This window comes from Motacilla alba, chromosome 18 (assembly GCF_015832195.1).
Source record: "Motacilla alba alba isolate MOTALB_02 chromosome 18, Motacilla_alba_V1.0_pri, whole genome shotgun sequence".
Taxonomy (NCBI): domain Eukaryota; kingdom Metazoa; phylum Chordata; class Aves; order Passeriformes; family Motacillidae; genus Motacilla; species Motacilla alba.
Genome location: NC_052033.1, coordinates 7,167,371 through 7,193,261, shown reverse-complemented (window position 1 = coordinate 7,193,261; position 25,891 = coordinate 7,167,371). Strand labels below are relative to the sequence as shown.

Here is a 25,891-nt window from a genome sequence, read left to right as displayed (position 1 = left end):
TAATATAGTATAGAATAATATAGTATAATAAAGTAATTAATTAGCCTTCTGATATCATGGAGTCAGATGCATCATTCTTCCCAGATGTTGGGGTCGCCCTGCTAATCTGATAACCATTGTGCTGCTTCAAACACAGAGAGGTTCCATTAGCAATTGCCCATTATAGATTACACTGCAACAGCTCAGTTTGATTTGTTACCCCTCACTATAGGAGTTCTGCAAATACGACCCAGCTGTAGGGGAAAAATTAAAAGAATCAATCCACCTCCAATCCTATATTCAGCTGTTTTCTCAGGCTGCTGTCCAGACCACTGCAAATATGCAAGAAAAATGAAAGTAAAGCAACTCACCTTTTCACCTCAACTTACAAAACTCCCAGACTCTTTCAAGATTGTGTTTTGGATAGAAGTTGTTCTAATGGTCCTGCAGCAAACTGCACAGTTTCACACTAAAATACTTCCAATGCTACCTACATTTTTATTTCAGGGAATACACAAATAGAGAAAAACTTGGAAGCAATAAGAGTTTACTTCTCAGTAAGCATTTGCTTTTATTTGGAATTTTATGCTATAAAAATTGCAAAAGCAGCTGAGAACTACTTATCCTGAAACAGTTAACATAAGGAATGTTTAAAATGCAGTTATTTCACAAAAAACTAGCTTATCTGGTATGAACATGAACTAAGTTCTCAAATTTTGTATCAGCTATAAATTCAGAGAACTATACCTGTTAAAGTGCACAGTTTACATTCAGCATTAAAATAGATAAGGCACTTAATAAAAGATAAAATAGTTATTAACAGGATTAAACAACTTAATTAAAGTAAATGGGTAACTATTGCCCATCTGCATTGTAGATGATTAATTTTTCCTTCACCAGAAGAATCTCTGCAGGGCAGGAATATTGAAAGAAACAACTGATCCCCCTCCAATACTTACTGAGTAAAGAAAAGCAACAACAAACAAGCAGGTTTTTCCCGTTCTGTTAATTATGGATGACAACACTTTGTGTACCAGCTTAGGTTCTTCCCAAGAAAAAAATCCAACTATTCTGTGGGTTTTTAGGAAGAAAATAATAAAGGAAAATTTGTATTAAGGATGTAGACAAGTAACACTGCACATCTTCAGACATCTATTAAGGGGCAAATTTTAGGGAAAAAAAAATTGTATCTCAAAACACCCTTATAGATTTCTAGGGAGATGAACATAGCAGTGAGGCCAAAAGAGAAACTGGATTTTGCAGTTTCTGTGAATGTAATGTGTCTCTTTTTACTTGTGCCAGGTGTCAAGTCTTACTCATACACAGGTGAATTTGGAAGTCACATTTTACAGGCGCCCAAAATATTTTAAAATAACCATGCAAGTGACCTTGAAGAACACACAGCTGAACATTTAGGACAAATTGTCAAGGTGTGGAGCCAAGTAACTCTTCAACTTGCACACAGCTTAGTACTCCAGCACTAATTACTGTGTCAAAATGCAAAACCTCTTCTGTTATTCACTTATAGTTACAGGAAGCACTGCACAGGACCAGCACTAGAGTGTTCAGGAAAGGATTCCACCTCCACGTTCAGGCTGTGTTCTTTTTAACTTCTGTCTTCAGCACAACATCAATTTCTTCATAAATAGCTCTGAAAGAGGAGAAGGGGTGACTCCTACATCACATTTCATTTTGACAAATGGCACCAGGGAAATCCTGCCCAAAGTTTACAGTGTAGCTTCCCTTGCAGGATGCCCAGATTTCCATGGAAACAAAAAAGCCAACCCTGCTCTGTTTATCTGATTGTACATTTAGCGAGGAACCTCTGGATACTGTCACATTTGTTCAAACAAGTTTGGGAACAGGACTGCAAAACACAAATGGCAAGTGGACTACTGTGCAATTACTGCACTAATTAAAAAAAAAAAACCAATGGAAGCTTTGTTGATATTTCTCCACCTCAAAATACAGTGGCTCCTTAGAAATAAGTTTTGTACAGACAGCTCAATTTTTTTTTGCAATTTACTGTTAGAAAGGGGAGTTTGCCATCTCTTAGGTTTTGTACTAGTTTGCTATCTCACTGTTCTGGCCTTCTGGAGAGACACAGCATCCATTCCCTTTTGTAGTTTATATTTAAATTAAGGATTTTTTTCATATGCAATACAAAAACACTCTAAAAAACACAATTGCTATGAACATGAATTCCTTTGTTTACCTTGTTCCAGAACTACCTGTGCTGAAGTTCAATCAGCTTCCTCCAGCAGGACAATGACTATATTTCCTTCACCTTTCTATATCACTGGATAGGATTTTAGTAATTTTGACAGAGCATTACTCTTCCATTTTTACAGATGTCAGTTAATGAGCACACTACAGTTTATTCCTTAATTGGTTATGCCAGAAATATTTGAAGAAAACATACAAAATGCAGCCACTGTCATTTACATCAATGTTGCAGCTGGCCAGTTAACTCAGCCTAAGTAGAGTGGTCTGGTATTCCTCTCAGAAGAAAAAGCTATTTTGCCTTTGGTAACACAGAATTTTAAAAGTTACTAAAAATTCTATTTTAAAAGTTACTTACTCAGTGGGAGCCAAGGGATCAAATTCCATTATCTCATAGTAATGAGGTGACTGTGACTTGTTCTTTGATGTAGCTGAAGAATAGAGACAGACACACCCAGATTTAAATGAGAATGAAAAGCATGATTACTGCATGTTTTTTGTGTCTTCCTGAAAGTAGCACATTATCTGCGACTCAGCTGCTTTGCATGCTAAAATGGACAGATGTGTAATGGAATCCATGTGCAATATGACTTTGTCAATGCTTGTTGCTGTTCCTAGTCACTGACACTATTATGTAAAGGCCTTAGGTTCTAACAAGAAAAGGAAGCATGAAAGAGGTGATTTGCAGTATTTACTACCTGCTGGTGATGGTCCATTTGATGGCACAGTCTGTCCAGCCTGCAGATTTACTGGGTTCAGAGGCACTGGGCTTAAAAGAGTCGTCAACTAAGGACATTAAGCAAAACAATGCATAAACAGATTGTTCCATGAGAACTGGTTTGACCTAACTTACATTAATTGCTGGCTTAACTTTAAACTCCCTGACTACTGCAGGTAAAATTCCAAGGCCAAAAGATAGCAACCCAATTAATCTTTGTTCTCCACACAACCTTCAAAGCAACATTTAGTGTTCTATAGCACATGTGTATAATTTACTTCTGTGTGACTTGTTCTACCACACAGATTCAAACATCTGCTTTTATTTGCAGATTAAAATAAGGACTGTGCATGTTTGTTTGGGAGCTGCTTCTCACCTTTTCTATTTCATACTGCCTTTATAACATTACCTCAAAGTCCCTTCAGGCTCTCTCCATTCCTTCTGTCATGGGTGCTTCTCTGCAGCATGACATTTGTCCTGCACTATACTTGGGGTTTAAGTGATTTTTTTCATGGGCTGTTTTTTGTGGAGGATTTGAGGTTTTTGGGAGTTTTTTGTATGTTTGTTTTTAGTATCTTATTTGTGATAGAAAGTACACCAGAGTAACATCATAGCAACAGGAGGAGAGCTCAGCTTGCTTTGCGTAGCAACAAATTAAATACATATAGAGCAAGAGCTTTCTGCGAATTCCCCTGGGATTGTGCTGGACCCCAGGAAACAGGCTTCCACATTAGGATCTGTGGCAGCAAAAGAGGAAATTTGACCAAGTTACCAAGTAGAATATTCCCTGAGGTATGGAGAAGGGCCACAGAAGAGATCTTTGCATCTTTGCAGTGGGGTAAATCCAGAAATTCTCATTTGACAGCTGCCAGACAAGAATGATCATCCCGAACATAAGTATTACTCACATTGCTATATGTGTTCATGTTGCTATATGTGTGTCCAGCTGGGCCGCTTAAACTATTTTGTGCTTCAGCTGCAAATCTAGGAGAGAGCAATACATTGAGTATAAGAAATGATCAAACGATCAAAATCTGACATTGAATGTAAGGAACGATCAGAACTGTTTATTCTGATTGTTCCATTATTTTTAGCTGATCTGTCTTTTCTGTGTGTTACAACTGAGAGCAGCATGGGCAGATGGACCAGTGTCCCATGCACATGAATTATAACGACACCTCCCCTGTCTTGAACTCTTTTCCTGACCTGTTTCATGTTTCTCCCTTTCCCTGCCAAAAGTCAAGTACAATTATGTCTGTCTATGACAAAACAGTGATGCAGGCATAAGTGTATAAGTGTATTTTGAACCCTCTTAAACAATGTCTAACACAGAGGGAACTTCCACCTGTTTTACTGGACAAATATGTAAAAGTAGTAAATCTGTGTCCTCAGAGATTCCTATATTCAATTACAGAGCACTAATACCACTAAGGATCTGTTATCCATTCCTGTTCTTTGAAAAGAGACTACTCACAGGGACTGATGAGCTTTCGTAGGAGTTGCTGAATCCAGCTGTGGGTAAAGTGATGGATGAGACCTGGTTTTATCTTCAGGGTGTGCAGATAAGCCATCTGAAATTCAAAGTGATAGTTAATGGTAATTTAAATATTATTATGCAAAAGTAGCTACTTATACTTTGAACACTAAAAGAGTAAAGTTTTTGTTTAGAAGGCCTATTCAGCTTCTGAAATGGATTGCTGTTTATCACATGAAAGGCAAATTTTAATGACTCTGAAAAGTCTTAGATCCAAGGTATTTATCTCTATATTTAGAGCATCAGCAGAGCTCTACATGATAGATACCACTTGAAACTCTTGTTGCTATTTGTAAAGGATGAAAATGGAAATCTAGGGATTTATTCCCGGGGAGATTCACACCTTTAGCTTTAGTATATGGACTTCCCTAAAGCAGGTAAAGGAGGGGCTTCCGCAAATAGTAATTCAGGGTACTTGAAACCAAGTCTTTCTAATACTCCTGAAAAAACTCCTGTTTCTTCCTGCCAAGTCTACTGAACAAGCAGCTACCAGAGTGTTTTAAATGCCTCACTGCAGTAGAAAACAGAGCATAGTCTATTGCTCAAATATATGTAAAAGGGGAGAAAGATTATTGTAAAAAAATTACAGGCAACCTTACAATACCTTACAATTTTGTTCCTATAGACACATTTCAATTCTCCCTTTAAGAAAATTTAAGGAACATCCTTAAAGTTAAGGAGTATATTTTTTTTCTTTCTTACAAGGAACTTATTGATTCCTCCACTAAACTCTTGTGGGTTTTAGGGAATCAGAGTGGAAGGGAACTTCCTTCACCACTTACTTCCTGAAGGAGACACTGCTGGGTCCCTTTGCAGCACTGCAGACACAGAAGATGGAGAATCTATGGAGAGGCCAAGTAGATCACTTGAGGGAGCAGACGGCTGTTTCCTGTACAGCTTAATATTTGAAAAAGAATAAGTTATGTGGGGTTTTTCCTGGTGTTTTGTTTTGTTTGGTTTTTTTTAAGGAACTTGCATTGGGTTTTTTTTTTTTTACCTTGCATAGTTTTAAGCAAATTGCTGTTTTCACAAAACATAAACTTTTAAAATCTTAATATTAAAAATTGGTAAGTATAAGAGAAGATCAGGACTCTGTGTGGGTGAAATGTAGCTAATGAAATCAAATATGCACTTCAGAAAAGATCAATTTCAAAAAATAAAGAAAACCAGTTCTGAAGTAGAAAATAGAAAGGACTCAATTCTATAAAGCCATTCCGAATGTTTAGATACAGGTTTGATATTGATTTTCTGATCAATCCTGTACAATTCTTTTCATGCTACTTACTTGTGTTAATGAGATTTGATATGTACTTAGGAGATGGACTTTTTCCAGTCCCTTTTGGATAGAAAAAAAAAAATCAAAACCACAATAATGTTTCCTAGGACATAGAAAAGAGCTCCCTTCCTTTCTCCTGTGAATGTGTTGGAATTAAAAACATAGGCAGCCAAAGGTTTACTAAAACCACATGCTTGAATCATACCAGTTTGGTAACACTAGATGAAAAATAAATAAATTAAAGATGATGCATTTTAAACTCACAGTCTGCTTAAAAATATACAAATTCACAGACTGCACCATTTGGATTATTAACTAACCCAACTGTGGCTCCATCAAGCAAAACCATCCACCTACATAACCAGACTGTAGTAATAGCAGCTTTTCAAGGAAAACAAGACTGTCTTTTACCTTTTTTTAATAACTGTCAGCAGTATTTCAGCATTCACAATGCATTTTCATGTTGAGTCCCAAATGACTGCACAATTATGGCTTAGAAGAAGGTGAAACATGTGCAAAACTACTTTGGGCAATATAATTAATAACCATAATTATCAATCAATAAATGACAGTCATTAAAGATTTGCTCCAAGCCATTATTCACAATTCAGAAAAAGCTTTGACTCAGGAAAAAAAAAATCAATAGAAGAAGTGAATTCTCAAAGTGCAGCAGTATTTCAGTCTCTAGATCATTAACAGGAAACAAATGAAAAGAACCTATGGTTTCTCATTTTTTGCATGGCAGATAATTGTGCTTAGCTGGAGAGGCAATAAATCAGCATTTGAATAAATCTCTCTCTCATTTTTCATGCCCAAGCTTCCCTCTTACATTTGACATTATTTGCTACTTTAGTTACATGAATTTACATGAAATTCTGCAAGTGAGACTTGAAAAAAATCAGTAAGAGTAATGCCACTCTTCTGTCTCCTGTACCTCTCAACTAGAGAATAAAATTCTGCATGTATCAGAAGTGTATTTTTCACAAGGAAGAGCAAAGGCCTGCAGTTCAGGGGCGCATCCTTAATTACCTCCTCCCGCTCCCGCTGTATCCTCTGGTTCTCCAGGAAACGAACTCTGTTCCGTGAGAACCTGTTGAAGGTGCAGAGTTAAATGTTCATTCCTACATTCCTGTGCTGTGCTTCAGAAAAATATGAAACCAGTTATAATCAACTTTTGATTCTCAAAAGACTCCAGAAGCACCAAACAAGAACTCCAGGTGCTGTCTCTGGGGCACTTGGCTTTATGGGCAATCTGACTCCCATTCCAGGGCTGTGGTCCTGATATCTCCTACAACTAACACCAGCTGGTTTGTTCCTGGCCCCACATTTGGAGACAGCCATCTCCTTGTTCCTAAACAAAACCAAGGCTCCTCTGACAGTGGTTTGTCTCTGTTCACACTAGGCAGGTAACTGTGAACATGCACTGTGCTAAATCCAACTCCTCCTGACGAGAACACTTTCAGGTAAATCCCAGGAAGCCTTCTGTCCTCAGAGTTCTGGGCATTCCCTCATGCCCTCCCAGGACAAACCACACACCTGTTCTGGCACACAGCCCTTTGCAATAACTTTTTTAAAAATGGAAACAAACAAAAAATCTATCTGCATAAATGTGTATGTTCTAGGAGTGGTAACAGTGCTATTGTGGGTCCAGAGCAGACCCACACAGGTGACACTGAGCAGCTGGAAAGTCACTGTTTCAGCACCAGGAGCCCTGAGTTGCATGGACAGTTTATCCAACTGTATTTGCTATTTAGGGTCACTGTACTAGGGAGGCCCAGAAAAAGAGGATAGATGCATGAAGAAATGGCAGGAAAAAAACCTTTCCAACTGTAGAGCAGAAAGTATTTATCTGAAATCCAGGAAGAACCAAGAAGCTGCAGAGACACTAGAGGGAGGCACTGTTACATACATGAGCTGTTGCTTGCACAGTTGAGATTGCTCTGGATTTAATTTGGACTCTACATTAATAATCAGAAACAGAAAATGCAGCACGACTCATCCTCCAACAACACGCACAGTGTGAAAGCGATGCAGCTCATTAAAACTGGTTGGTCCTTTACACACCTCATTGTTCAGAGGGAAATCCAAAGAACAAATCTTATGCAACACAAAATTAGCCAGATACATTTTTGTACTTATCCACTCTGAAGTGCAATGGATTTGCACTCAGGAAGACCTGTACCATACAAACCATAGCATTACATTACTAGCATACAGTAGTCTTTTGTCCAAATCAATAATTCTTTCCATCACCATATCTTTAGTGAGGAATCTGTTGAATTACATCCACAAACTCCTATTCACAGTTTGGGGTTCCCAGCCTGAACAGTATTCATCACTTGTAACAAAAATGTAAGCTCACATCTGACTTCAGTGGATTTACACAAAAGCTGAATAAAATTCCTTTTTTGCTTATTAAAAGGAAAAACCTCCTAAAGGAAGAAGTGAGCACACAGTTCTTTCAAGATAGCTGCTGTAAAATCCACCAACACTACAGTAGACAAGATTAAAAATGAAAACTTAACATTGTCATGATTAGGCCCAAAGTTTATGCCTGACACTTAGAAGAATTACTGATATTTTCAGTGCAGCACTCAGAACAGGATTAAAAAGAAAAGATGACTAAATTATACAAATTTGCTAAATTTAATACAGAACAATTGCACTTGATGCATAATGATTCCTAGAACACTTTTTAGCCATGGAAGAGATCAGCTTCTTAATGTGGAAGTGTATTTCCTATTAAATCAGAACACTCTCCATAAGTATACTTATATGATATTTTGGGGAACAACACTGGAATTTTAAGTTGAAAACTAATTTCAGTTTTGCCAGCATCCATTCATGCTACTAGTGCCATAACAGACAAATACCCAGGATGTCAACAGGAGTACTGCTGTGCTTTCATGTGTGAAAAAAAGAAACATTTTCTGCTGTAAGACAAACAGAACACTATGTTTCAATCCAGCTGAGAAGAGCAAGCAACTCTCCTAAGCATGCAATGAGGCAGAAGGCTGCTCTATGGCCAATTCCTGCAGTAAAGCTGTCAAAATTGTTTAGGAAGGAGGACAAGTATTCTTTTCTGGAAGCACAGACACCTAACAGAGATAAGCACCAGTACCAAAGGATTTGTAGCAGCTGTTTTTGGACTGTGCCAAAAAGGGATGTCAAATTCCAAATTATTTTTGTGTGCCTCCATCTGATTTCCTGCCTATGCTGTTAACTTGCTTTATACCACTCTAATGTTTCCTAACTACTTTCCAGAACCATTTCTGGGGTGTTTAGGAGGCAGCGAATACATAATTTTCTCTTTTTGTAATCATATTTCTTTTCTGAATTTTAGGATAAAATCTGTCTCCATGGGGAGGATCAACAATAGGCATAGGGAACATCTCTCCAATAAATGTATTTATTCAGGTAGGATTCCAAATGTGAGGAGAGAGGCCCTGCACTTACCTTTCATGTCCCAGGAGGACATTATTCAGATCTTCATTTACTTGTATTAGCTCAACAATCACATCTTCATTCTCCACTGTCACCAACAATTCCATGATCCTCTCCTGCATCATCCGACAGGTCTTGTACAATTTCTGCCCAAGGCAAAGGGAAGGAAAAAAACTAAAAATCGTGACTGTGGTCTCTCAGTGTGTCAGTTTTGGAGATGAATGATAAGACACTAAAGCACTGCAGAATCACAAGTAACATTCCTTAATTTACACAAACCACACAGGTACCAACCACTGCAAATGGAACAATGTCCGAGTCCTTGATCTCTGCAATGCAGGATCACAACCCCCAGCACCACATCACTCCTACACAATCCCTACCTCTTGACCCACCTTCATTTCTAAAGATATATGTGTCTCTAAAGCGTAAATTACAAATTGCAAAATAATAAGGACCCCTCTGGGTGATGTAGAGCCAATGTGATTTGATCCTGCTTGAAGCTGATTAAACTCAGCAGGATACTTGGACATAATCCTGTTCAATGTCTGCTTGAAGAAAATACAATATTAGTCTAAATGTCTCAGAGCATTTCTGACCATCTCAAGCTCCAACTATTTGTTTAAGTGGGAAGTCTGGATAAACTTAATCTATAGATTTTTGAGAAAGTAACACAGGCCTTAGAGAATCATCAGATAGGAGAATTATGAGAGTTTATTAAGCAGAATTTTGCATTATTGCCTGGTGAAGTGGAAGACAGTCTGTTTATATTACTCCCCTCTGCAGATTTTGCACGTTCAAAGAAAGAAATTCTTTAGCAACAGGAACTTTAACTCCAACATTTTTTCTCCCTCAGACTATATTTGCAAATGCAGGCTGGCTCTGCTTAAAGAAACAAAAAAAACAAAAAAAAAACCAAAAAAAAGGAGGGGGGAAATGACTCTATTTGCACACTAATATTCAGAAATTGCTTTGATGTTCTAAGTGATCTGATTTTTCCTCAAAAAATACAATACTTCACATAAATCAATTATTTACTTAAAAAGAAATTTGCATCCCTTTGCTAAATCTGTGTCAGGATTGCAGAGTGCTGTACTTTTCAGTACTGTAGCTTCACAGCCCAGGATAAAACTGTATTCACCCTAATGTCTGTAATTACATTTGAAATCTCCCCAACTGCACACTTTACTATGTGATCCACATTTTAAAAAAATGTATATTTCTAAAGACTCCATTACGCAAGCAGACTGGCAAGTGTCAATACTCAATACTCAAGGAAATTGAGATACTAATATCAGGCATGGATTTGTCTGAAAACTGGAGTTTTACAATGATGGAGTAGCAGCTGGAATAACAGTCATCAGTGATTCCAATACATTTGTGCTAATTCTTACCAGCTGGACCAAAATTCCTGTACATCCACTATTTGTTCATTATGTCTATTCACCATCCAGTACAAAAGTTTGTTACTCTTCTTGTCTGATCCTGAGCTATTCTTTAACTACAGTTATTGGCCAGCACAATATTTCCAGTTACATATGTTATCTTAAACCTTGTCCAAAACAGGGAGAGGAGCCTGGCCACTAATGAATATAAAGAACTGTGAACACTGATCAAGTTCACCTTGTTACAGTTTTTATTGAGGGACTCCAGATAATCTGAAGTACTAAAATCAATGTCTCCAACTCACTCAAAGTCTAAATAAGCAGCTCTTTTAATAAAGGACTTTGTTCTGTGACAACAGAGGTCCAATCCAAGCCTTCCAGGTAGTGCCACAAACAAAAAGAGAACATTAAGCATTGTTCAAGGAATAGGTTGGCCGTGCCTGATGTTTTACACCACTCCGTGCACAGGGGAAAAAGAACGGAAAGAACAACAGTGAAAGGAATGAGTTTTCATTCACTCTCCTACATATGGGAACTCCACACCCTGTCCTCAACCCTTTGCCAACAATTTTATTACTGGGAGTGTCAGTAAGAATCCACTGGTTTACTGTAGGCAGCTCAATCTGTGCACCCACATACAGAAGTGTGATGGCAGGAGACAGGAAATAAAAGAAACTTTTTCAGTTTCCCAGCCTTGTCAGGGACTGGACAGAGGTGGTCAAGATTAATTAAACAGTGTATTCTCAACAGCACCCAGTAAGGGTTCATTGCACAGGAAAATTTCTACACTGGGGAGGAGAAGCACACTCTAGGCTTGCAAAAATTAGATCAGTTCTTCAAAACACTTAATGCTGCAAAACTGTCAAAAATGCTTCCTCATTGCAGCAGTTTGGAGGTAAGGTTAGAAACAGAAGGATGTAGTAAAAGCTTTTAAAGTTCTCAGAGACAACATGAAACCAAAAAGCTTCTGTTGTGATGCACTAGATTGTTATTTGGATACTGCACTGGGTGTTGTGTTATACAAATGCTTCCCCCCTTTCCTCAGATGGTGTATCCCTCGGATAAGGTGGTCTTGTCCCTTGAAGCCCCTCCCTTTGCCCTTCCTCACTGTGTCCCCTTGGCTGCGGCCTTCCGTCCCCGCCTCCCATTCTGCAGGTATAAATGTCCCTTGAGATTGGAGCTCGCTCTCTTCTTCACCTGGAAACCCTACGATGCAGATGTCCCCTTCCAGCTAATAAACAGGACATCAGAACCACGTGGAGAAAGAGCGCTTCTCGTCCTTTACTTCGTCCATGTAGGATCCGTGTGGGCTTAAATCCCAAGCTAGCCGGGGGGATTTAGAGCCCGAAACCCACAGGTTCCTTCAAGCTTCCATTAACATAGGTTACTATTGCAATGCTGAAGTAATACTACTTTTAATTTCTGAACTGGAAGATACAGCATAAGCACATAATATCACAGAAGGAGCATGTACAGGTTCACTGTCACATCACTGGACTATTGCAATACACTTCCTTCAGGCTACACTTAAAGAGCACATGAATTCCTCTGTAGCACAGCAAGCTCCCAATCTTTGAGGTCACACAAAAAGCCAATGCTTCATATTCTTCACTGGCCCTCAGTCTGCCCCTAAGGGACTGGTGATAATAAAGAGAGCTCTGCAAACTCCAGGATGCATATGAGAGTGACACTTTCATCATCTATTCTCCAGCTGGAATGTTCACGGGGCTGCTTGACAGAACATGCTCAACAGAGAACGCTCCATTATGAAATTCCTTTGCCAATGGAATTCCCTAGAGCTTAAATTTGCATTGCAAGATGTATTGTCCTTTCCTGACTATCAAGATGTCAAAGGGATGGTGAAGGAGATGAAAGAAAGCTGAGCAAAAGGAGAGATAGAAACCTGTTGTTGGGTTCCATTTGTCAATCTGAGTCCAGATGTTAAAAGACAAGATATAACACTTTAAAAAGCAGCTATAACCAAACCAATAGCCCCATAAATGAATTATCATGTACCTGTAAAAGATTCATATCATCCGGATTTTCAGAGCCAGGAACATTTTCTTTCAATATTGATGACATGACTCTCACATTCATTTTTGCCATATCCAGTTCACTGTACAGTTTCCCAATCTGTTGGAATTCAACAGGTGAATATTGTGAGGTGAACAGAGCAAGCAGAATATTTTTTTACATCTAATACACACTTTCTTTCCCATTAGGTATAATATGCATTATTATTATTATTATCAATTAGCATTATTTTACTCTGGTAACATGACATGGAAGTGAACAGAATTAGTTCAGCTTTTAAATGTGCACTCAAACTAAGATCCAAGCCTGATAGCACTACTTGTTTTCCTTACAGTTAATCCCTCTCACTGATGTTACTGTTCCTCCTTTTAGTTACATACAGGGCAAGTAGGAATGCAAGAGAACTGTCCTTTCCTTCCTGCTTTTTATAATAACCTCTTCACACAAACCTTAAGTGAAATCAGTTTTACACGGCTTTCTCACTTATCTCTGAACAAGCTTTTATCAAATTGCATAAGAGCACTGCAAGATGTGATTAGATATCCACACACTTGAGTAGTAACTCCACAAATCCAGCAGGAGCCCAGAGCTACACCCTGTGCACTGAGGGTCCCTCCAGGGGCACCCAGGCTGCTCAAGCCATTCATTCACAGCACATTCCAGGTGGACCCACCCTCCCCTAAACCTGTAGTGCTGCACCTGCTCTGGAGTCAACAACAACGTTGGGCCTGTGGGAAGAGGCAGGAAGGAACATTTGGCAGGACTGGCAGAGGATGGGAATGACTTTGCACAAGGCTGGGGTGAAATCTGTGAAAACAAAAAAAAACCAGAGCTTCGGTTGAACAAAATTGCAGCAGGCATCCTGCTGAGAGAGGAACATCTCTCAGATTACACAACTGGGCAGGAACTTCCTCATCATCAGTGCTCCCAGGGAATTTGTTGACCAAGTCCTATTTAAAAAAATAAATCTAATGGCTATTTTGTAATGAAATGAGGCTTGAAAATCAAATATTTTTAGAAAGGGTTTGCAAAAAAGTTCCATCACAGGATGAAGTGGGAATGGCTTAAGAACAGGCTAGCAAGGGATAATTAAGCCTTTTAAGAGCAAAGAGTCCTTCCCAGAGTGCCATTGCAATTTTGCAATGAAGGACAATTTGGAATGTGATCACACTTGGAAGCAGTAGAAAGGCTGGAGGGCTGAGTCTGGGTCTCTGCAGAGGTAAAATACAAAAGCCTCCTGGACTGAAAAGCAGAAACAGCCTGAGAAAGGTTCACCTGCATTGCATCCGAATTGACTGCTCAAAAAATTCAAATGTAAACCGCAGCCTGCACTATACACTACAAACCCTTCACTTCCTGGAGACTAAGGTAAAAACTGTATTCAGGTCTGCTAAGACAAACCTGGAGACTAAGGTAAAAACTGTATTCAGGTCTGCTAAGAAGGTATGCCACTTATTTTTACTGGCAAGTACATGAGGTAGACAAAACAATCTCTAATGCACTAGGCGAGGGAAAAAAATAGCATCTATTTTAGAGAGATTTTCTTCACACAGAAGAAAAGAGAGAGCATTCTTCACACAGCTTATTCAAACAACCTTTAAATACATAAGCTTTTGCACACTCCACTATTCAACCAGAAGATAAACTCAGAATAAATCTGAATTATTCCTGTCTGCACTGATTATAGACATCAAGTTCTGTAACTGCAAGATTCCACACAGTGATGGATGGCTTTCACACTGCCTCAAAGCTCTTGTGAAAATTTGTCTAAATAAAAAGAGAAATCTAGAAAGAAAGGCATTAAACCATGTACTGTATTTCAAGGTGCTGCACAATGTTCGAGCCATACTTATATTTAATGTCCTAAATGCCACACAATACTACCTATGACATGGCTTAAGTAACACTTACTGTGCAAAGCTGGAGAGATACAAAGACAGTATTATTTTCTTATGGATTTCTACATCTCTCCATTTAATCTTAAAGATAGATGATGCTCATACCCTCAACAGTATGTGTTTTTGTGAAAACCTTACTCATTTTTGTTGAGGCTTTCAGAAGCTGACAAATTTTGAGCACTAAGCATTCATTTATTTTGAAGTAAACAGCATGCACAGATCCTTTAAAGTCTCAAGACAGAGATGCTTCATTTCTGAGAACATATCCATGAATCTGTACTTGAAAATGAAGTAAACTACTATATAGGTCAGGTTTCTTTGTTGTTATCCTAGCTGCTATAACTGAAACTGATTCCTGCTCATGTGCTTAAGTAATTTGGTCATATTCTGCCCTGAAGCATTTAAATTAAAAAAAAGCCAGATCAAACACACCTTCTGTGTCCCACAAAATTCACACATCCCAATTCTGAAGTGCCCTTGTATATCCTCACCTTAGATCCACCACTGCTGGTGTCAGAGGATGGAAACTCCACTCCTTTCTTCAGCAATTCTAGGTAAACTTCTTTTACTTCGCTCACATCCACCATCCCTTGAAAACCTTGTGCCCAAACCTGGTTTTGAAATATCAGGGACAGTAACAGTCACAGAAATGGCCAGTCAGTGGGTCAGGCAAATGCTTTTAAAACATATGGTCCTAAAGACAGGTCATTCCCTTCTTCCACTTTGGATAACTCCATTCAGTGCAACAGGAACCACAACAGCTCCAGAGTTAAGGTGTGCTTTCAGAAGAGGTTCCCAGGATTTAAATAGGTTGGACAATTAAACATTTACCACATGGCAGAGACACTGTGAACACTCACAGTTTACTCCAGGCTCACCATGATAAAGGTCAGGATTTTCTCCTGCATATCAATGGGCAGGTTGTATCGTGGGTTCAGCAGTTTCACCAGCTTGTCTTTGCAGAAATCCTTCTTCACAACTAAAGACTGGAATCTTGGGCCACAGTTCTCCATACACATCTCAAGCAGCTGCACACACAAAAAACCTTCAATTACACAAAGAATAGGGGGGAAAACCCCCCAATTTGACAGCCTTTTTTTCTTTTTGTTTAATTTGTTTCAAGGAATTATATGGAAGAGCAGGAATGGATATGAACAGACAACTGCTCACTAGAATGCCTAATGAGGTCACTTCAGGGAAACAGCAGCTTCCTGTGTGCTCTGTTATACCTCCACAGTTCAAAGGAGCTGTGCCAGCCACAGTGACACTATTTTTAACAGAGAAGCATGGTCACACTTGTTTCTATGTCACAGCACCTAATGAACAGATGGTACCTTAATAGCAGGAAATCTGCCCATACCTTAAAAAAATTACTTGTACAGGTTCAGCAATAGAATTAAATCACTGCCTAGCACATAGGTACCCTGGTCTGACAGATTCTGAAGAGCTCTGCAAGAGAAGAAAATCAGATTACTAAATGCCTGTCCTCTAATCTGCCTTGTTAGAGACTAATGATAAAATAGGAAAGAACAAATTCACCAACTTGGAGCACAATTTCTCCACACGTTTCAAAGGTCACATTGATTTGAAACAGAATGAGCTGAAATGTTCCAATTCTCAGATTCATCTTCATGAGAGAAGTCTACTTCCAAAACCATGCTTCAAATGCTTAGAACAGGATCCCTGCAAGCACTGTGCCTGCCCTATCAAACACAGCAGGATGTGGTAACGACATCATTCTCCCTTCTAGATCTGGAGGTGGCTGATTACAATTCTCATTTTGCAGAAGAGATGTCAAAAACTGCCATTACATCCCAGTCACCTGGGACTTGACAGGAAACTGGGATCAATTAGATCAGATGCAGAATCAGGAACAGAACTCATCTTGCCTGGCCCAAATCTGAAGATGGGTGATGACCCACACGGGGAAAGATCATCATTCTTGTGCTTCTTTCTCTTCAATTGTTGCTTCATTTTCCCTCCCAACGTAAGAGGGAAGATAGAAAGGTGAATGCAAAGGGCTGACATTAACAAAAGGCTGCAAAATTTCATGGGTTTTGAAACAAAATTTCCCCTGAATCATGACACAGACAGAACATATTCTCAAAAGGATACATATATTTAAAGGGATGATATTGTGATCTTGATAAATGTAGGTTAAGTATACTTTTTTCCTATTCAGAGCAGCCTACATTTGACTAAGTGAAATCATTTTGGTAACCCATTTTTTAGCCCCAAGACTCAAGGTTTTTTCTCCCAGTGTGATCAGGAGCATACAGGACAACAGGTTAAAGACCAAAAGAAAATATATCGCCAAAATGAAAACAGGATAGAACAAAGAGACACTGACAGACTGCTGTGCTAACTTAAAGATAATTACAAAAATATCTTGGCTCAAAACATTACTTTTTATAGAGAGTGCATGAAACACATGCTAATAAGCCAAGTCATTTGCCTGTGCAGTACTTCAAAGATGCTTTGTGTGAAGTATTTTCAATCCAGTGCATGGGACACTTGCTATACTACTCCTTATTATTAATTCCCTACTTGGGGGACTGAGTATTTACCCACTGAATGAAAGTTCTGAACTAATGGTCTGGATCCTCCACTGAATTATGCCAGCCCAGCCTACTCACTCAGGGAAAAACTAAGCTGGTATAAGAAAAAGAAGAATTTGACTCAATTCTTTTTAACTGAACTATTCATAAACAAGCCACTTTCATGCTAATAACACCTTTCTTTAGAATTTCAATATGGGTATTTATTGTGCAAATAGGATTTCATAGTCCCAACACTTCCACCAGAAGGCACAGATCCAAGCTGGCCAAGCCAACTGCTGCTCCACACAGCTCAATGGAAACTCAAGACCAACACTTTTAATAAGGAAACTGGCAAATTAATTCAATCAAACCATTAAACTTCCTGTCAATGACAAACAGGATGTGAGAAGTGCTGGTATTGACAGAGCTGCTGTGTTCCAGGATAACAGATCCCAGAGATCTGCACTCAGCAAAAGATGCAAACTGTGTAATCCAAGGCTTCTGATTTACAGGACTGAATCACAGAACTAAAATGACAAAAGGCATCTACAGAGAGGTGAAGCTAAATTGTGAAGCAGAAACAAAAAATGGGAGAAGTTGGTCAGTATAGCAGAAAGTCAGCTATGTTCCTTATCAAGAGAGACCTCACTCAGATTTCAGGACTCACTGCACATCTAAAGCAGCCAGGTTTGGTCCATAAAGCTGAGCAATGGGTGCAGCTTGTGAGAGACACTTCTCAGAGCCAAGGTGGCTGCAAGAAAACCCAGATGAACGGCTTGCATCTTCACATTTCTGACTCAAGGGGAACAAGCCATTAATCCGTCTCCAGGATTACACTCCACTGAACACATCCTGATGCCTGCCCAGCTGAGGTTTGGAATTGCAATATGCTCTTTCCAAGGCCAGCATTTAAACCAAACCGGTATGAGCAGCTCTTTCAGCTGCCACTCACCAATTACAATGCAGGGGCTGGGTACCCTCGATCAAGGTTCAGCAAGGTTTCAAAAACACTGAATTTTCAGAAGTCTTGAATTTTTCAGATTTCACATTTCAAACAATGAGATTTGGATTTTTTTGCTTCCACTTGACGTCCTCTTCTTCTTTGTCAGCATATATCATAAAATATAATAAAATAGAGTAGTTCTCTTTTAATTGAGGAGCTGGAAGACTCTCTCATGCTTTTGTTTTTTAGGTCCTCTGCTTTGTAAAATGTTAATTTAACAAACTAAAATCTGAAGGCCACATGTGCCATGCTAAATTTTTTCTGCATCAGAAAAATTACACATGATTAAAAGGAAAAGTGGAAATATTCCTAGGAAAAAATACCCGTCAAAATTTAATTCTAAGCAATTACAGAATGGCTTACGTTGGAAGGGACCTTCAAGACTAACTAGTTCCAATTCCCCTGCCATTCGCTAGAACAGGTTGCTAAGGGCCCCATCCAACCTGGACTTGAACATTTCCAGGGATGAGGCATCCACAATTTCTCTGGGAAAATAACTTCCTTTAAAATATTTTCCAACAATATTATACAGAGGTGAAACAGTAATTTAATCTTAAATTTCTGCCCACTGCTTTGAATGCAGGAGTGAGAGGGACACATTCAATAAACTATTTACCCATGTGCTGCCCAGCTCCTGAGACCTCACAGGGATTGGAACTGGGGCACTGCAGCAAATGCTTTACAAAACCAAGGGAGCTCTGTGCAGATGACTGAACAGCTGTCTCAGTACTCATTACATAAACAGAATTTATGTACCTAAAGTCTACCAGCAATAAAAAGTCAAGTAACACACACACAGTCTGTTGGATTCCTGCCTGAAAGTTCTAATTCTCTTCACTCTGATTACACAACCTTCAAACCTTCAGTGCCAGACCTGATCTCTCGGTGTTATCAAAGACTGTGCATGAGGCAACTCCATGGCCTGACATAAACACCTCCATCCACATGACTTCATAGGAACTTCAGCAGCTCAGAGCACCTGAAGTCAAGCCATACCCAGCACATTATCCAGCTGGCACTCAGCCTTCTTCCTCCAAGTAAATAAAGCATCATCCAAGAGCAAGGAGGAGGAACACACTGTTGAGATTTAACACATCCCAGTAACAGAATCAGGGCTAACATGTGCAGTCGAGCTGCTTCCATGAGGATTTCCACACACCACTCAGCGTGCATCCTGTGGGAATAAGCTCCTTAAGCAACTTCATTAGAAATATTAAATTCAAGGATGTCAAAGTTGAATAGATAGAAGTGGATCAAAGTGCACTTCTAAGAAATGTGATTTGTAGACTCTTAGTTTTATCTAAGGTAGGTAGGAGAGACAATCTGATGCAGAGTCTCAAAAGCTAGAGGACCACACTTACTGTAAGAAATACAGGCACTAACAGTTCATCAAAAAAGAACCCTTATTTTTGCAAAACTCTGTGAGGAAAACAATTTTTAAGAGACGAGAGTTGCACAGGGAGGGAACAGCTTGTGTTTCAGGGATTGAAATTTTTTTTTTTCCATTTGCAATTAATTGCTGTTGTCATCTAAGCATTTCAAAATGGAAAACAGGAACAATTTCATTAAGGCTATTAACAAGAAAAAAACAGAAGATACAACACATAGGAAGAGTGATATGGGAAGGGTAAAAGCCACACATGGCTAGCAATGAGGTCATCAAAGGAAAGATTTTACACATGCTAAAATTATGGCAGTACTGGTAAAAAAATGGTAGTGCTGGTAAAAAAAAAAAAAAAAAGGAAAAAAGCCAGAGACACAGGGAGAGGCACAGTATAAAAGATCTTATGCAAGAACTAAAACTTGAAAGAGAGAGAGTTAGAAGAAAGGCTGGAACTTATTTAAATTTCAAATAATAAGAAAAAAATATTAAGGAATACAGGGATAAGAACTCTGCAAACAGAAAACAGCAGCTGGGCCAAGAGGATGTGACTGCCTGGCAGGCAAGTTACAGGTGTGCATGGGAATGGGTGAGGACAGAGAAAGGGGCTGGAAGAGAACAGGAATTGTACTCCCAGCTGAACTTGCTGCAGGCTCCATCTGCAAGACAATGAGCTCCTAGGTTGGTGTGATAAAGTTCTTCCTTGGATAGACCTGGATCAAGATCCTTCTCTCACTTTTACATACTCAGAAGCTAAGCTATAGTGTCACCTTGGGTATATCTGCAGTGTAAATACTCAAGGAACAGCTCCCAAACCTAAACCCTGGGTTATCAGCAGAGACTGTGTCAGATAGTCACAACAGGACCTCACTGCACAAGGGCTGCAGGAGACAGACCTGATACAGGGATTGCAGGTACAGTGGAAAGCCAGTGTTCCCATTATGCAAACACACAGAACACACAAAAATGTGACTCATGAGACAGCGGAGGAGGAAGCCAGGGAAGAAGTGCGGAAACGGAGTGAGCCGAAGGTCTATATTGACATGTTTAACAATTATCTGCATCTCTAACTTGTCAGAAGATACTTGGGCAATTGCTAAGCGACCTACAATTTGACACTATCCATCACCCATCTTTAATCACTTCTCAGCACATCTTGATATAGATTATGATTTTGCACAACAAATACCAAACCCATGAGTAATAGTACTCAAAGTGATGCAGATAGGCCTCTAAAACCTCAAAAAAGGAAATGGTGAAGAAAATACTTTTAGCCAATTAACAAAAAACTAAAATCCTAAGAACTTAAAATACAAAAGATATGACTCTTGTCACAGTAGCACTACTGGGAGTCAAGAGTAATTCAAGTCAGAACCTCAGGACTTAGGACAGTATTAGAACTTCTGCATTAACATACTCCAGTAAATCTTAAATTGACTGAAATCACAACAGCTCCCCAAACCCTGGGGCAGTTTAGGAACACTGTCAGATTCTAGAAGCCACATATCAAGCGAGGATATTCCCAGACACCCCAACCTTTAGTCATACCATCTGAATTTCACATAGCTCACTCTGCCTCTTGCTCCCTTATTTAACTCACCATGGTTACCTTTTCCTTCAAGTTTATCATTTATATGTGATAACATTTCCTTTTACCAAGCACATTCCAGCAATACTGCACACTGTGCTTAGTTTGACTAAGATCAGCACCACAAGGTGAGTAATAGAATGGTCAAATGCAGCTTTTATGTAATATCCCAACCTCTATGTCTTTCACAAGCAGGTGGGGCTCACACAGGACAGTCACTGGAGCAAATAAGAACTATCATACTTTTACACAGAACAAGTTAGCTCCCTACTCCCTCCCCCCCCCCCCCGCCCACCACCAGAATTTGCATCATCCAGGAGTCCATGGAATGCCAACAAACCATCTGATCTGCACTGTGGCTGTGCTGTACACACAAACAACAGACTGAAAACATCCTGGAGAGTTGTGTCAGGGATAATTTGCATGCCACCTTATCGTTTAGACTGTTTGCCTTCTTAGTGTCTAATTAATATAAATATAGCTGTACTTACAGACAAGGTAAGCCTGATCTCCTTGTGGTTACAGTTTTTTGAAAGCTTCTTCTTCAGTGCTTTAACTGCATCTTTAGGCCTGTGACAAGAAATGAAAGAGGAAAAGTTACCAGTGAAGTTTTCTAGTTCATAACTTCATCCAAGAACCAAAAATACCAGCCTGAGATACAGGACCAAATCCACCCCTGTGCTTACACCCACATAAGACCAGAGCAATTGCCCCATTGATTTCAGCAAAATCTCTTCAGCACTAAAGTAGAGCAACAAAGCAGTGAATCAGGTTTGTTACTGCAGACTGTGCATTACTCCAGAGACTTGTGCAGAGAAATAAAGTTCTTCTCCTCTGCAAAGTCTGCTCCAAAAAATATTTTTCCACTATTGTAGAATAGAATTACATATTTTTTTTTCCATGAAAGGAAATATCAACTGCCAGATGTATCAAGAGTTGACTAGCAATTTTCATATATGATGCAATGAGAAAATATTCTCCTGGGAGTGCTGTCAGGAGTAGGGGTGTCATGGATAACTTCCAATCTTATAATTGCAGGATGCACTTAACTCATCTGAGTAACTGCCATGGACTACCCACTCCAGCCAGGAGACAGGAGCATTTCTAACCCAGCCATTTTCATTTCTATATATACACCCCATATCTTTTAACTATCTGTGTAGGAGGAAAAAGATGGAAGATGGTATCGAGGTTATCACACATAGGAAGCAGTTTTGCCTCATAAATATGGACTACCTATAGCGTACAATTATTAGGGCCAGCCCAACACTCATGATCAACATAAACAAGATGTCCTAACATCTCTTTAGGATCTCTCTAGAATCTAAGATGAAGCAATAGGCCCAAATACAATGTTTCACTTAAAAAAAAAAAAATCTTTGTTGAAAACATTTCAAAGTCAATAAAATTAAGTGGGTGTTTACCATTACTGCATCTCTTTGTTTGAAGTACTATACTTCATGAGAAAAAAAGAAAAAAAATAGGAGACATTTCTCTATTTTAATCATGTCATACCCAGGCCATCAGTAGAGCATCAAGTGACAGATGGGGGCACAGGAGTGGAGAAGTTTCCCTCGCAGAGAGCTGTACTACAATCACACTCCTGCTTGCTTCCCCCACTGAAACATCTAGAAATGCTCGTGTCAGGAGCTGGATATTGCATTAAAATAACCATTTGCCTAATTAGATGCAATCAGTTCTGCTGCTCCTACTATCCTGTTACAGACAGTGACTAGTAGTAGCTGCCTAGGAGGAAGTTACAAGGAGCTCTTCTGCAAGCCTAAGCTGTGGACAAAAGGAAACAGTTTATTAAAAAAGGCTCTGTTGCATGGAAACTTTACATAAAAACTAACACTGAGGGTCAAAGCGTGCTGTTGCTTATGGCAATAACCAGAAGGAAGTAATTATTACTGACATTCCAAGTACTAAGAACCATGGGTGAGAGCATGGAACCCAAAACAAGAAAAGGAGAGAAAAGCTGATACAGTAAAAAAGACATCTGTGCAGAAAGTAAGCCATACCTCATTGTTCTGGAGAAAACTCTAGCTAGTGTTAAAATATGTCACTGCTAGAATGAGTTCAATACTGAAGCAGATCTTACATGAGAACAATTTTCCTTTTTTCCCCTTTTACAGGTGGAAACAAGGAAGTTCAGAGCAGCAAGTGACTGAGCAAACCTGGATGTGGCTGTTCGGTGCAAGAGGCCAGCTCAGTCCTGGGAGCACACCTGGATGGGATGGATCCCACTGCACAGGATCCCAGCCCGCTTCTCTCCGAGCCTAATCCGTAAAGCCCCGATAGCCCCGCGACAGGCAAAGCTTTTCCTTGGGAACCAAAGCTACCTGCTCCCTGCGCTATTTCGTTTCGGGTCACTTCACATCAGCGTCCTACGCCGGCTGCTCGATGTCACCCTGCCCTCGAGCGACGCCGGTGCCACCTCCGCGCCCGCAGCCCCCCGGCCCGCTCGCTCACCCCTCCTCCGTGACGTTGATCACGTCGCAGATGTGCATGAACTGTCCCCACTCCTCCGTCTGCAGCGACCCGAGCGTCGCCCGCTCTGAAAGGCCAAGGGGAACCGCGGGTCAGCGCCCGGCGGGGACAGAGGGGGCGGCGCGAGGGCACCGCTCGAGGCCACTCACCGACCAGGCTGCCCACGGCGGTGCCGAACGGGTCCCTCGGAGCCTTCCCGAAAGCCATGGCCGCTGCCGGCAGCGTCCCGCGGGCTCTGAGGGGTGGCAGCCCCGGCCCCGGCCCCGCCGCCGGATCCGGCCGCTCCCTCCCGCCCCGCCGGGCGCTCCCTTCCTGCGCTCGGGCGGGGCCGCCTCCAGGTGCTGCGGCGGCCCCTCGAACCCGATCCCGGCACCGCACCGGCACCGCCCCGCCCCGCCCCGCGGGGTCGGGTCCCATCCGGGCCTCTCCTTGAATAGGGATCCCACCCGGGCATCCCCTGGCATAGGGCTCTCCCCGACACCCGCCAGGCAAAGCTCTTCCTTGGGAACCAAAGCTGTCTTTCGTGTCGCTTCAAATCAGCACCTTACGCCGGCTGCTCGATGTCGCCCTGCCCTCGGGCGACGCCGGTGCCACATCCGCGCCCCTCATCCCGGCCCGGACCTGAAGCACCCCCTGACCTCATACAGCCACGGGCTCATTTTCCGGCCCCATGGACCTGCGAGCCCCCCGCTCTTAGGCAGCGGTGGCTCAGCCGGCTCCCAGATGGGATTTCACAACTGAATCCACGAGGAACTTGGCGTTTCGTGAGGCGAAGCTCAGGGCACCTTCAGAACCCCTTCTGCTGCTGGTACCACTCTCCATCCCGTGTGCAGACACAGTTTAAACCTCTGCACCCACCGGTACACAGCCCCCGGGGCTGCCCCTGCTTCTGCAACCTCCCTACAGGTGCTTTCAAACCCCCACCTTCTTTTCTGATCCCCACATTTAAAAAGAATACAAGCAAAGATCTCAAAGAAACGGGGAGAATTCCCAATGGTGCATCCAAGTTACATTCGTAAATTCATCCTCTTTGTGTTCTGCAGGAGCCACTAACACGTTCCTCCTGCCACACACATCTTTCCACATGTGGCTCTTCTTTGCTACAGTAACTGTCAATGACTTTCATTGTGTCGCTTCATCACAAGCCTATCTCACAGCTGTACAATACCTGGGAATGAAAGATGAATGAAAATTAAGATCTCAGCTGTAATTTTTGTTTGAGAGTTGTAATTATTTTGGTATCAAACACACACGGAATCATATTAACTAGCCTTTGAGTAGAGCTTAATGAGTTATACAGTCAAGACATGATATAAGCAAATAAATTATTTACCTGACATTAGAATTTAATGGATTAACAAAGCTCTATTTGCTCTATGAGAGTTTTTCTTAGGAGGAGCTAATCTTTCTTTTGTTTTTTGTACAACTCTGTGGCCCCATCTACTGGATCGTTTTAACGTGAATGCAGGAGAAAACCACATTTTTTTTCATGGACCTGCAAGTATCTCTATGAAAAACAAGATAAAGAACTCTTACGTAATTGATAATGTACCATGAATGTAGGAGTCTTTTTCTTCGTCTGTAGTAAATGGATGGAATCCATCATGCAGCCTGATGAGGCTCCATTTGAGACTGTTCAAATGAGCACATCTCAATTTTCCACACTTCTGTTATCCTGTTATTTGGCTAAAAGCCAGACACCAACTGACAAAACAGAAGTCAGTTTATTTATTTTAGTTCACAGGATTTTGAAAGATATCCTCTCAACTTAGGTGTTTCATTCATTTGCTCTTTAACCCTGGAACTGTAATGAGGGCCTATTTAAATTAGCCCTTGTTAAACCTGCAACACAAGTCACATCTTGTTTCAAAGAGCATATTTTATTGAGCTAATCAGGGGAAAAATTCCAGTAAAGCATTTTTTTCATTGGAATTTACTGATTAAAGTTAGTCATTGAAATCAGCTTTTGGTATAGATCTGTCAGCTCCTAGTGGGATTCAGGTTCTTCTTGAAACAAAACCTCTCTGGCTCTTCAGCCTTCTCAGGGCTGGAATCCTCAGAATTCATGAGTTGGCGGTCAAAGAGTCCCAGGAGAGCCTTGCCCTTCTTGCAATTTTACTATTATTGAAGAGATACTATTACATTTAATTATTACTGTTAATGGATATTTTCTACCTCTTGTGAGCACATAGAGAGTGTTATAAAAAGACAGAAGGAAGAGGTTAACTTTGCTTTGCAAAATGTTTTGAAACAGAAGTGTTGAGTGGCATAGCTTCTGTCTGCCTCAGCTCAGCTAACATGTATTATACCAACATAAGCAGGATTGTCAATGTGATTTCATTTTTGCCAGAGATTTTGATGATGTTATGTCAACTACAAATAAAAAAAAAATCCCGAA

At 40.4% G+C, this 25,891-nt stretch overlaps 1 protein-coding gene across 3 annotated transcripts; it reads right to left on the bottom strand.

Moving 5' to 3' along the window:
- Positions 1 to 525: 525 nt before the first annotated feature.
- On the bottom strand, positions 526 to 24,002 carry TOM1L1 (target of myb1 like 1 membrane trafficking protein). 3 transcript variants are annotated; one of them, XM_038157491.1, is made up of 15 exons: positions 23,643 to 24,000; positions 23,476 to 23,560; positions 21,495 to 21,573; positions 15,370 to 15,519; positions 14,983 to 15,102; positions 13,293 to 13,400; positions 12,576 to 12,692; positions 9,187 to 9,320; positions 6,760 to 6,820; positions 5,237 to 5,351; positions 4,395 to 4,491; positions 3,829 to 3,904; positions 2,901 to 2,988; positions 2,561 to 2,633; positions 526 to 1,630 (listed from the first exon to the last, which is right to left on the bottom strand). In XM_038157491.1, the coding sequence occupies exons 1-15, from the start codon at positions 23,908 to 23,910 to the stop codon at positions 1,570 to 1,572; spliced, it is 1,632 nt and encodes a 543-aa protein (XP_038013419.1). In that variant the 5' UTR covers positions 23,911 to 24,000; the 3' UTR covers positions 526 to 1,569. The 3 variants fall into 3 exon arrangements, with proteins under 3 accessions (XP_038013419.1, XP_038013421.1, XP_038013420.1); XM_038157493.1 differs by lacking the exon at positions 2,901 to 2,988 and having other exon boundaries at positions 23,643 to 24,002; XM_038157492.1 differs by lacking the exon at positions 23,476 to 23,560 and having other exon boundaries at positions 23,643 to 23,999.
- Between the last annotated feature and the right edge of the window lie 1,889 nt (positions 24,003 to 25,891).